The sequence below is a fragment of the Chroicocephalus ridibundus genome, chromosome 13 (assembly GCF_963924245.1).
Source record: "Chroicocephalus ridibundus chromosome 13, bChrRid1.1, whole genome shotgun sequence".
Lineage (NCBI taxonomy): Eukaryota > Metazoa > Chordata > Aves > Charadriiformes > Laridae > Chroicocephalus > Chroicocephalus ridibundus.
Window position 1 is genome coordinate 3,292,165 of NC_086296.1, and position 12,531 is coordinate 3,304,695.

Here is a 12,531-nt window from a genome sequence, read left to right on the forward strand (position 1 = left end):
AATAGTATATAAAATACTTTTCACTCTATACCACTGCACGCATTTAGCGGCATGCATATTTAACTTTTAAATACTCAACAGACATGAAACTCCCATACTTTATCACTGTGTCCTAAAGATAGACTGGCACAAGTAAAGCTACTCGGATTATGTCATTCTTAATACTCTCAATACTCATTTTAAAGTCATAGATTGATAAAGACACACGGGACAGTGCTCTCTGCCTTTGGATTGCAAACCTAGCTGGAGACCACATCGGCTGATGCCATTTTCTTACTTTTTGATTTTCTTGCGTTTCATTGATAGAGTCATTTCTACTTTCAGCAGGTTTCTCAGGCTTTGCTTCACTGCTTGATGTTGGACTTGAAAACCTAAGACAAAAGACTTCTGTTACTTCTTTTAGTCCAGTTAGTTAGCAGGTACACGTTCCTACCAAGGCATGCTGATAGAAAATGTCTAATAAATTATATTTCTTAAAGGAGAAACATCACTATTTCATAGTTAGTAACTGTATTTGGTGGTTTAATTTTATCTACACCAAAGGATTGCTGTTTCCTGCCAAGTGGTTTGTTATGCAGCTTATTGTATAGCGTAAGATTCAGAGACACATAATAAGGCACAGTGAAAGAGATGCTAATATTCTCATGCCTCGGTTAAATTTCTTTATTTTGATCACAATGTTGAGAAACCAAGGTTTGCTGAAAAATTCTACCATCCCACTGTTCATAAAGCAGGTCCTGTTAGCCAAACATCTCCTGCAGCCATTCTGGTAGCGTAAAGGAATCGTTCTTTGCAAAAACCTTTATCTTTCTTTCCTTATCCCTTTGCCATCACATACAGAACACGAACCCTCCAGGCCAGTACCAAGCCCTGCCGTACAGCCTCAGATAATATTGCAAAGCATACAAACATTCATGTCACAAACAGATTTCTGATTTTAAATAATCAATTACCCAACTTTGTACTGAGAAAATACATTTTATCTTGGACCAAATCTCTTTTTACTGCACAAGATTTTTTTTGTTTTGGTATGTAAAATTTAGCAGATCTCCTGTTACTCTAACAACACTGCTCATTGCCGCAGCTTGGGCAGCATACACATCACAGATCTTTGCGCTTTAATGTGACAGCGAAATAAGATTCCTGTCTGACTGAAAACCTGATACTCTACACCGCTGTCAAAGACACGGTAACCATTCTTTTGCTTTCTCACAAATATAAGAGCTTGCAGTCTACAATGCTCACCTCAAGATTTCAAAATGCATGAAATTTTAATATTAGATATATAGTTACAGTAACAAGCAAAGGCCACAATATTGATAGCATTTATTTTTTTTTCCAGATGTTGTCTGGATATATTTCATTAAATTTTCTTTTTTTTTTTTTTTTGGGGGGGGGGGCTAGGAAAAGGTGGAAAAGGGGCTCAAGAATAATAGTATAAAGAACAATTACATTTAGTGGAACCAAAATGATCAGTTATCGTACTGTACTGAGAGAGCAAGTTTTACTGAATGAGATGAAGTTAAGAGGATTAAACAGAATTTCTCTGCAACCTACATCTTTGTTAAGTCCGCAGAAAGTGGTCGTGATAGAAGTGACCTGCGCAGATTTCCTGGCTTAGTGTCCGTATTTTCTGTTGTCAGTTCTTTGATTCGCTGTTGGATGCTCACACATCTGTTTTCCTTCTCAGCAGTTGATGGGAGCGGCTCTGTATCCATTGAGGTACTGGGATTTTCTGAAGTGAACAAACTAATGTGTTTTTTAACACTACCTCTTACAATACTATTCTCTTTTTCTGAGGAAGCTGCAGGACTTTCACATCCTAGAAACAAATACGTTTCCTTTTGATCCGGTCCTTTCTCCCCCTTATTAGTTCTGCTTTCACTAGTGGTTTCATGGCTTCTTTCAGAACTGTGCAAGTTAGTCGTTATTTCTGGTTTTTTCTCAATTTGATCACTTTTAGATTTAAGCTTTGTTTCCCATATGTATTTTCCATTATTTAGGATGCCAATGTCCTGACTACTGCACTTCAAATTTGTTTTAGAAGAACTGTCTTTATTAAATTCAGTTTCTTCAGTTTTTGGCCCCATTTCAGACTGATCATGACAGCCCACGTCAGTAAAAGAAATTAGAGATACATTCTCCTTGCTTTCGTGAGATGAACAAGTCTTCTTGCAAGAAGAAAGATCTTTATGTTCAAACTTAGCTGTCAGGTCCATGGACAAAGGCCTTGGTTTTCTAACCCAGGATTTCTCTGTAGGAGATTTTTCCTCAGAAGTTTCCACAGTGCGATGCTTTTGATCTCGTAATGATTCCAAAAAAATAGCGGATACTGGTCTAGGTTTTGGCCTTTGCTGCACATCAATAGAGAAATCAACTTTACTGTTAATATTATTTGCATCATCATTGTTTTTCTCCCCTGGATTAACTTCACAAGCATCTTTTTTTTCACCAGTTTTGAGGGAGTTCCAAGAGACCGGTCGAAGACTGGAGGAAAGCGATATCTGCCTATGAAGAGACCCTTCAGGATTCCTGGATGTCTCAGATGGCTGAGATGGTTTCTCCAGCTTCGCATTGCACTGAAGCTCTTTTGTTTGCATAGTACTAAATACTCTGCGGTCATCAGCAGCCCTTTTTTCTTGGGCCAGGCTTACCTTTGATTGCTCTGTGCCTGCCGTCTCAAGAAGAATAACAGTATTTGCACTGGGACCAGTGTAGAAAGTCATGTTTGTGACTACTTCACTGCCAGTCTTATTTTCATTTTCAATTACTTTCTGATCTACTAATGGAGGAACATTTCCACTTAATACCTTAACAGATGATGTTTCCTCAGTGGCCTTTCTAATAAGACTACTTGATCTGAAAGCCGGAATAGGTGGTTTTACATTTGCAAAAGTATCTGAAGATTTCTCTTTAGAAAAAGGCTTTGGGAAGAGTCTTGGCCTTGATCCTAGCGACGGCATTGTTGCAGATCTCAAAGTACTCCCAAACTTGTTCTTCTCTTCAAGAGTTAGTGATGCTGTAGCATCCTTTGTCTTGTTACTTGCATCTGAAAGCACACTTACATACACGCGCTGTGCTTTATCCTCATTTCTGATTTCATTTAAGTCAGGTACTGTCGTCAAAGACGCCAAAGTAGAATTTATTTCTACTCTTGTTGCCATAGTTGTAATTACACATGCAACAGAACTGAAAGATTCCAACAAGGAAAAAGAATCTGCAAAAAAAAAAAGAAACAAAATGCCAGTATTGATGTAGAGTCAGCAGGAACATCAAATAACATAATTCTAATTTAAATTCATAAGGTAGCTAAACTCAGATTAAGGTGCCTTTCAGTGCTGTTTACAGAGTATATCACATAATGAAAGACATACTGTTCCTCCTCATCTAAAAAAAAGAAAAAACACAGCAAGAAACACCATTACTCATTGATTAGGCCTAACAACCAGAGAATACATCACAAAGTCTACAAGAGCATCTGCACAGCACCAAGTTCCCATTAGTCAAGTAAGTTTCCACAGGTTGAGATACTTAAAAATAAAGAAATTAATTTCTTTTTTGAAGCCGGCATTTCAACATTGACATACAAACATCAATTCCTTTTTACAATAGAAATAGCTGGCCAGATACATTCAGTATGTACTTTCAAACGAACAAAAATATCAAGATTGGTATGGCTGAAAGTGATTTGTTAGCTATTAGCTAAGGCCTACAATTAAACAATGGAAATAAATGCATGCTCTACAAATCTCCAAAAGCTTTGCAACCGCTTACCATGATTTGCATTTTCTGCTGCAACCAATCCATACAACCCGATTCACTTCTCATAGTGAAACCAAGATCTCGGTCACCAAGATGACATTAAGAACAGGGGAAAGCGATCACTTCAGCAACACCGACCAGACCTCTCCTGCAAATAAACAGAGAGTGTTCGGATTCAGGTATGGCACATACCCAGATCCACACAGGTAATATCACATGAGACAAAAATCCTGAGCATTTTAAGGAAAAAAAAAAGCTGGCTCCTATTTTGAAGCATAAAGCCACCTGACTTAACTGTATAAAGCAAAAGAATGTGGGGGTTTTATTCAGACAGTTATTAAAGGATCAGCAAGAAATTACCTAAAGCCTGAAAGGTGGAACTGAAAGGTGAAGGGTAAATAACTTGGTCTGCACGGTAGACAGACCAAATTCGAGCATTGTTAAAACCACATTTCAGTGACTACTGTTTGCAGATTCAAGTGTTGTCAATCACTGGTTAAACACCGAGCTCTGTATTACTGTGATCTCAATTACTGTAATTTACTTTCTATTGTAAATCTCCTTTCTGTGACAACAGTATGTGAAATGCTACCTGAGACGCTGACCTTCAAAAGGCTGATTTTCAATCAAAATATGACTTTTACCATGACAAAGCAGTTTTCCCAATATCTCGCCAACAAAGGCAGGAGATTAGCTTTGGCTTTAATTATATTCTTACTGCAGAGATGAGGGAAAACCAGCAGGAATTAGAATTTCAGCAACAAGAAGTAACCTGAATTTTTTAAAATAAAAAGGATATTTCAGCTTTGTAGCAGATGCGGGTGACTGTGTAAGATTAGATGCGTTATTTGTATTTTTCCTTTAAAAGCTGTCGTACTCTTAATTCTTAGGAAATTCATACTGTATTTTATAGCCGTTCACTCCGGGGCTCAATTTTGTGTTGCCACCCCCTTGTCTACTTTTGGGTGGCCTTTGAAGGGGCAGGTCTTTGGACTCCTCTCGCCCAATCTGGTGTATATTTACCCTACAAATATGCCTATTTGTAGATTCTGTGGAATATGGAGCCTCCTGCATGTGAATATTAAAAAAAAACACAACCAAAAAACAGAATATTGCCTTCCTGTGTCCATAGCCTGGAAAAAATGGTTATTTCACCTTCAGCTTCCTTTGACTAGACTAACACCACACTGGCACCATAAACTGCAGAGATTTATTTCTGTCCCTTCCTCTCTCAGGCAGGCTAATGAACTCCGTTCACCTTGCCCGTTCCCTTTCATCTCTCAATCCACTTGAAATTCTGTCTCAACTACTTACACGCTATGCTAGTCCCCTTCAAGTCCACGACCTCTCCTTTCCAAAATAGTCACTAACCCAATCAGCTTATCAGAATCAATCTGTCCCTCCCACAATCTCACAGATCTTAATGAAATCTTCCTCCCTCTCCCATTCCTTATTCTAAGAAACGCCATCAAAATCCGATTAAAACGTTCTCGCATTCCAAGGATGCAAAGGTTTTTGTGAAGAGCAGTTATGCTCTAAAAGCAAAATAGTAACACTTGCTGAAATAAGGGTGATGCTCACAGGAAACACCACAAAGCAAAAAATTAAGCTGCAAAACCAGCATCTGTCTTGCAGTATTTGAGAATATGTTTGTTCCTATCATTCCGGAGGGTTTTTTCCTTTGGAAAAGAAGAAGGGGGCACAGAGCTTCTTAAATGGAATAAAACTTGATCCTCAACGGAACGCAAGGCAGTGAGTATACAATGCGGGACATAATCCTTGCTAACAGCGCACAACTCATTGCTCCAGCCAACATTCCTAAACCACAGTTTACCCATTCTGATGATATTTGTTCCTTAGTTTTATTACCCTACACTTCAGCTTTGCAGAATCCCATTTTTTTTCTACACAATCTACCGAAGTCAGTTTTCAGGTGTTAAATTCTTATTGCTCAGATATACTCTACAACAGGTATGTGGCCAAAGCCAGACAAGTATTCAAAAAAAGGAGAACAAAGTATCTGGGGGGAAAAATTCTGAAAATTATAAATTTTGAAAATTATAAAGCTCCTGGAACTTCAAAAAGTACATTTGGTAAAGAGGAATCGTACTACCAATGCCCCATATAGCATACACTAGACATGGTGTCTTGGTTTTGAAATACAAACCTTGGTGTAGACAGGCTTCTCTAATAAAATACTACCTAGTCAAGTTGGCAATGTGCAGAATTTTGGGCAATTTTAAAAAGTCAACTGTAAACTAAATTGCATGAGAATTTTTGATGCTATTAATATTTAGTATTACTACTGTAATTGTACTATTACAGTTGTAAATCCCTCATCGTCAGATACAATATGTTATTCCTTTCCTGTTCAGGGACAGTTGGCCAAGTTGCACATGCTGCAGTGGCCACCGAGCTGGCTGCGCTGCCACTCTGTCCTTTATGTGTCCCCACTCCATTCCGCAAAGCACCCAAGCCACATTGTCACCTTTTCTGGGCACTGTTTCTCTTCGTGCTCCCTAAGCTTCGGCCACGCTCCCCTCAGTTGTTCTGGGGTGCATTCTGCGTGCACATAGGAAATTACAAAAGGCACTGAAACATCTTTTGAAATTCTTCCTGCTTTTAATGGAAAGAATGGTGCATGAAGGCCTGACTCTTCCTCCACTGCTCTTCTTCCTCAGCTTCAAAACAACTGCATCTGTGATTTCTCCTGGGCCGGGCTGAACTGCAAGGCATCACAGAGATGCACACGCAAACGCCGCTCCAGGCTCAAACTGAGTCTTAAAATCTTAATGTCTTGAGGTGCTGTCTGGATTTTTAATTAAACAATCTATCTTTACAAAGATTATTAACATTACTCATTAGTAATCAAAATGGATTATTCACTTCACAGGGTTATTTTTGCAAAAATCATACGGGAAGGGCTTTACCCCAAACACACCCTTTCTATTTAGCGTTTGCCTGCCCTGCCTTGCCCACCAGCAGCACACAGAATTATTATTTACATCAGTGGTAATTCCTTTAAGCCTATTAGGACAACAGGAGCAGCAGCCTGCAGACAATTTTTCCACCATGAATCACGTGATTATTGCCAACTTCCTTGCTCATAAATAAGAATGTTTTAAATGACACAAAGCAAAATAATCTATAATCTGTCCTTGAACCTCACAGCAGATAAACAAGTCCATCTGTCTTTTGTAAGGATGGAAAGCATAAAAATTCCACAGAGAAAAATCTCTGTGCTAGTAAAAAAAAACCCCAAAACAAAAACAAACAAAACAATAAAAATCCAGTTTATAAAATTGGAAGCAACCAGAAGGCACCGCTCCAACAGCGAATATCCATGTCTGTTTATACTAAGAATACTCCAGTAGAAAACTACCAAATAAACACACAGTTTTCCTTCTTTGGTCACAACTTTACCAGCAAATCTGCTACCAGAATAAAAAAAATTCTCCCTTAGTGTGCAAATACAGGAAGATATCGGCAGCTTTGCCAATGACTACATAACCATTTGCCTCACAGGTTTTTCACTGGTATAGCAAGCCAGTATCACAGGAGCTACTGAAAACAAATGCAATGACCAGACATGTCGCACTGATACAAAACAATACAAGACTTATTTCATTCCTTCTACAAAAGGCTTCCCCAGTGTCTTGAATGTTTCAGTCTTTAAAAAAAAGGGGGTTTCTTTTTCTTCTTTTTTCCTTCCCGTTGGCATCAGTCTGCAGCAATTCATGTCAGTTATCCCAAGCAATCATCCTGCTGCTGCTTCCCACAACGCTTGGAGAGCTGCTGATAGGATCTGCTCTGCTAATTCTTATTTAATCCAATCACTCGTTGTGCACGTACGTAAAAAAGAATAACTTAACCATGCATGTGAATACTGCCATGAACATAAGACTTACTATAACACAGTCAAAATAACGTGAAGGGGAAAAAAACCACCTCTTCTGGAACTTTTATAACTACATAGATCATGCAGCTAATTCAGTAAAAAAAAAGGCTTTTTCTATTCTTGGATTTAAGCCTGATTCACGTTATTAGTACCATCATTCACTGAAATGGGACCCATCAGTTGTATTTAAGAGGACACACAGGGTCTCTCAAAGAGAAAGATCAAAAATACTGTTATACTGGCTCTAATTTTTAATAATACTCATGGACAAATTTATTAACAAATTAAGAACAAGGAATAAAATTTAAATCACCTTTTCCCAGATTCACAGTGAAAAGATCAGTAGAACAAGGCCCTTGTTCTGCTCCTCAATAATTAAAGTTAACCGGTTAAGAACTAAAAACACATATTCCAAATCTCACAAGACAGCTGTCTTGTGACCTGCAAAGCCCCATAGATCTTTCATACTAATGTTCCAAAGCACTGCAAAACTTAAAATATTCTTTCTCCCTTCCCCACGTGCAAGCCTATTTGAAGCCTTTAGTTTGTTGGGGTTTTTTTTTTTAAAGGACAACGTACTGTTCTTTTGGATATTATAGTCCAGTCCCATCACAAGGATGAAATACTCCACTCTGACATTCTCTCCCACTGCAGAGAAAGATTAGCGTTTCGTTAAATAAAGTGCCCATCCTATAAATAGCAGCATTTACAAGCACTTGTAAATCTCTAATTGCTATTGCCAGTACAATTGCATAACTATCATCACTTGTTAGAGCTTCACGGAGATCTAGACATGCACTAAAGAACACAAGTATTTTCAACTCTCCTTTTCATTGTGCTGGCATCTCCGTACTGGGGCGAAAACATTACACCTTTTTTTTAATACCCATTATTTTAATAAATTAAATATTCTAACCCATGTTACAAGGTAAAATAGTTAAAAGCGTAACAAGTTATAAAGCACTACAGGCAAGTAGCTTCAGTAATTCAAATTGGCCCCACACAGGCAATAACCTTTATAGCAAACCAAAAATTCAATGTTAAATAGGCTGACGTGTCCCCTTAACGGACAACATAAATCTAAGATGACATTCTTGATGTAGCAGGACAATCAATTGATTGAGACAATCGTTTAGGAAAACACATTAACTGATGTTAAAATAGGATTCAACAGCAAAATGCAACTGTCCGTAACCGAGCCGGAAACACACCGTGACAGCTGCGGGGCAGAGGGAGTCATCCTCCACATTTCCTTGAATTTGTGAGGCAAAGACCGGTCTGCAGGGAATGACTTGTGAAAAAAATTATATGCAATTGTCTGCTTCTGTAGCTGTCAATCCTATAGTTTTCATAACAATGTCTGTGTGTCACGTATAAAAAGCGATCAACCAGGATTAATCTACAAAAAAAAAAAAAAAAAAAAATCACAGTCACCACTAGTGAGCAGTAACATCCCTGGCTGGGACTGTCTGTCCGGCAGCACGTCTGCACTCTGTTCAGAAAGAAAAGTTTTTTTCTAGAGAACAGTTTCAGAATTTCACCCTTTAAAAATGTGCAGTTTGACTCTGGATTATCAGCCTGCTTGTTCTGTTGCTCTTCCCCCTCACACAGCACTGATGGACACAGTGCCCATCACCCCTCCATTCTTCCCAGCAAAGAGAGATCCCTCCAAACACCAACCGAGACCATACTTGCCCCTGCGTGGCCATTATTATCAATCCTCACCTATTTTCAGGGTTTTCAGCTCTGAGAAGATCTCCACAAATTTCTGCACAGTGAGTTTTGGGGGCAATCCCCATTGTTCTACAGACAATTAAGGGCAACTACTTCTCTGTCAAGATAAACTTTGTCAAAACCAGACTCTTGGCTAGGGTTTTTCCTCTTTGTGCCTCATTGACGGTGTCTTCTCCTCAGAAAGAGATCCACCAAGAGCACAGAGGCTGAAAGAGCACGTTAGGCATTTCCTCTGACCCGTACAACTATCTCATTACATCTCATTCTTCCATAATTTATTTCTCCACAACCCTCTCATTGACAGTTTCAGAGTAAACTCTTTTCTCTTCCCAGTTTCACAGAGGGTCTAATTTGTTTTGAAAGCCTCGTGAGACTTAGCTAGAACAAACCCTAACCAAAGGAAAAATGCTTTGAAATGTTGGTGAATCATCATTTTTTGGTACCAGATGCCGTGCATCCTCACCCTCCTGAGTGAGTCATCTTTTATTTCCAGCTAGCATTCTGCACAAGGGATTCCACCTGGCTCATTAGCGGCTGGGTATTTTCAGAAAGTCCAATTCTTTCGGCAGTTGAAATAGCGAACAAAAGCAAAATCTTGATTTCTGCCAACAGAGGATGACACTCACATTACTGGATAAGGCTGAAGTCAGGCTAAGAGCACATTTGTGCGGAAGGTCAGTATTCCCAGCAGGCTTCAGAAAGCGCTTTTTGTTTGCTTATGTCATCAAACATTTGCCTTTGTGGTCAGCTTCAACTCCTATTAATATTCTTTTAGGTTTCATCCTCGTAAAAGCATTTCACCCACAAACAAGGCCTGCAAATGACTTCCCCCCATTATATACAGTTTAATGTGGAAAAAAAAAGACATTCCAGAAATAATTGCATTGCATGCCAGATGAAATATTAATGATCAGGTTTGACTACAAGCAAGAAAAATTGACTATGGAACCGAAAAAAGAAAAAGAAGTCAAACTAAGGCTCTTACAGGAAGATACTCGGTTGTTTCAGGTAGAACACTATTCTATATGCAGTTCCCAAAGGTCAACAGGGTTACATCCCTGACACAACGGAGGGTGGATACGTCAATTTTCAACCTGACAAATTTATCCTCAAACCTTTTTAGAATCATTATTAAACTCCCTCCCAATTAATTTGTAGGAACAACAACAAGGTCATCTTGTTGCAGGAAGCTTAACTTCACTTTTAACTGTATTTAAAATAAATTTTTGATTAGAATATGTTTTTCTGCATAGATTCTAAAGGAACAGGGCTAAATCCCCAGCTATGTCTTTTTCCTACTCTTATGCTGTACATCACGAATACGATGATATTAATCACATACTAATTTATTTATACCTCCTTTGAGTGTATGGACCTTGGTTTAGAAGAGGTGAAATTTGGTTCATTATTGTTTCAGAAATACATCAAGTAGCTCTTCACCCCTCCGACCTCGAGCAGGCAGCGCTTTGGACCAGCCCTTTCCAGCTGAAGCCCGCGGAGGCCAGGCAGGGCTGCGTTTTCTCCAGAGGCTCCGGCTCTGAGCATGAATGCTCTCATTTGGCAGGCACGCCATGGACACGGCTGAAGGAGAGCAAGGAGATGGATGAGCCAGCTGTCTGCAGCACAGATACAAATACAGGACTGAAAAAAAAGCCTTTGGCATTCTTCCATTTGATACTCCCCTACAGAATACCATGCTCAATACTGTGTTTCAACAGTAAAAGGAGGTTAGAGACCACCCACACCTGAAAATATTTACTGTAATTGTACGTAGGCACCTCTTGGCAGTGAGGGAAGACAAAGGACAACTGTCTCTGATCTCAGAGCTGTCAGAATGCAGATATTGCCTCAGGATTTTTTGTTTCGCTCACTTTCAGAGGTACCAGCTGCTGCAAATGCTTTATAAGCAGCAACGGTATCATTGGGACAGTTCCCTCCCAAAACACTGGTGAAAACTACACAGACACTGACATTGAAACTATTTACTTCATGGACCAAATGCAAAGTTAAAATACCCCTCAGAAAATCCCTGCAGAGAAACACTTTGCTGAGGTTGCCAGCCAGTATGGAAACCAGCAACACTAATGGAAACTGCAATGGTGCAACACTCCCACGACTCGTGAGAGACAGCTCTGCTTCTGCCCCAAGTGGCACGCAAGTCAAAGTATCGAGTGAAACAGATCTGTGGGCTTTTGTTTATTAAAAAAAAAAAAAAATCCACCTACTTGTTATAAAAATAGGCAAGTGTCTTCACAGAACTACTGCTGGCAAGCAAAGGCTATGAAGCCTTGAGAAATAAACCTGACACATCACCCTCTGCACCCAGAAAGGAATCAGAGGGAACGGATCATTTCATAGAAACCAAGCTTCCGAAGGTCACTATATTACAGAAATAGCATGATGTGAGAAGACATTTCCTGCTTGCCTTTATGCGTGGCAGGTGCTTTTGTGTCAGAAGGGACTGTAAGAAAGGACAAAGCCCATAATCCTCTGATCTTCCTCTTCAAATTCTAACAGGATTTCCAGTGCTGGAAAATGCATTTGTGACCTGGCCTGGTAAACCACCTTCAGAAAGCATAACCAGCCCGCGTTCTTCTGTGATGGACTTGGAATCTCCAATACTAATTTTAAATGCTATGTTTTTTATACAACCATGGGATTGCTGCAAAAGGAATTAAGGTATTACCGTAGGGAGAAAAGAATAAAGTAGTTTCATCAGGACTTCAAGAAAATCTGAGGCTAGCGGCCTTGCAGCACTGCTTTCAACACACTAGGAGACCACTTCAACTGGTTCATCATCTGAAGAAAACCCAAACGCATGAAATGGAGGACAAAGGAAACAGAGCGATGGGACAGAAGACCAAAAAGAATCATGACAGATTAAAAATTTTACGTGTATATATGTGTGTGTGTGTGTATATATATGCACATCTCTAAGACAGAACACCTGGGCAAAGCTAAACTGCAGAGTTTCCATAAGGAAGACAGCTTTCCTTCTGTTTTAATCCTTAAAATTTGTTCTCACCCTAAAGGTTCAATCAAAGCCAGCTGTCTCAGGCCACTATACAGCTACCGCCAACATATATTAAAGAGCAAAACCCAACTGACCCAGGGAAACTGTCTCTTTTATTAGTTTT

The 12,531-nt window shown here is 39.3% G+C and overlaps 1 protein-coding gene across 7 annotated transcripts in view; it reads right to left on the reverse strand.

The window, feature by feature from the left end:
- The window catches only part of KIAA1671 (KIAA1671 ortholog), an 88,089-nt gene that overhangs the window by 61,863 nt on the left and 13,695 nt on the right, over positions 1-12,531 (reverse strand). For all 7 annotated transcript variants that reach the window (XR_010073103.1, XR_010073102.1, XM_063350589.1 and 4 more), the window contains exons 2-4: positions 3,775-3,910; positions 1,558-3,217; positions 278-371 (exon numbers count right to left, since the gene is read on the reverse strand). Coding sequence is in view for 5 of the 7 variants with exons in the window: in XM_063350589.1 (XP_063206659.1) it covers positions 278-371; positions 1,558-3,164 (1,701 nt within the window). In the remaining 2 variants the exon portion in view is untranslated. The remainder of the gene's footprint in view (positions 1-277; positions 372-1,557; positions 3,218-3,774; positions 3,911-12,531) is intronic.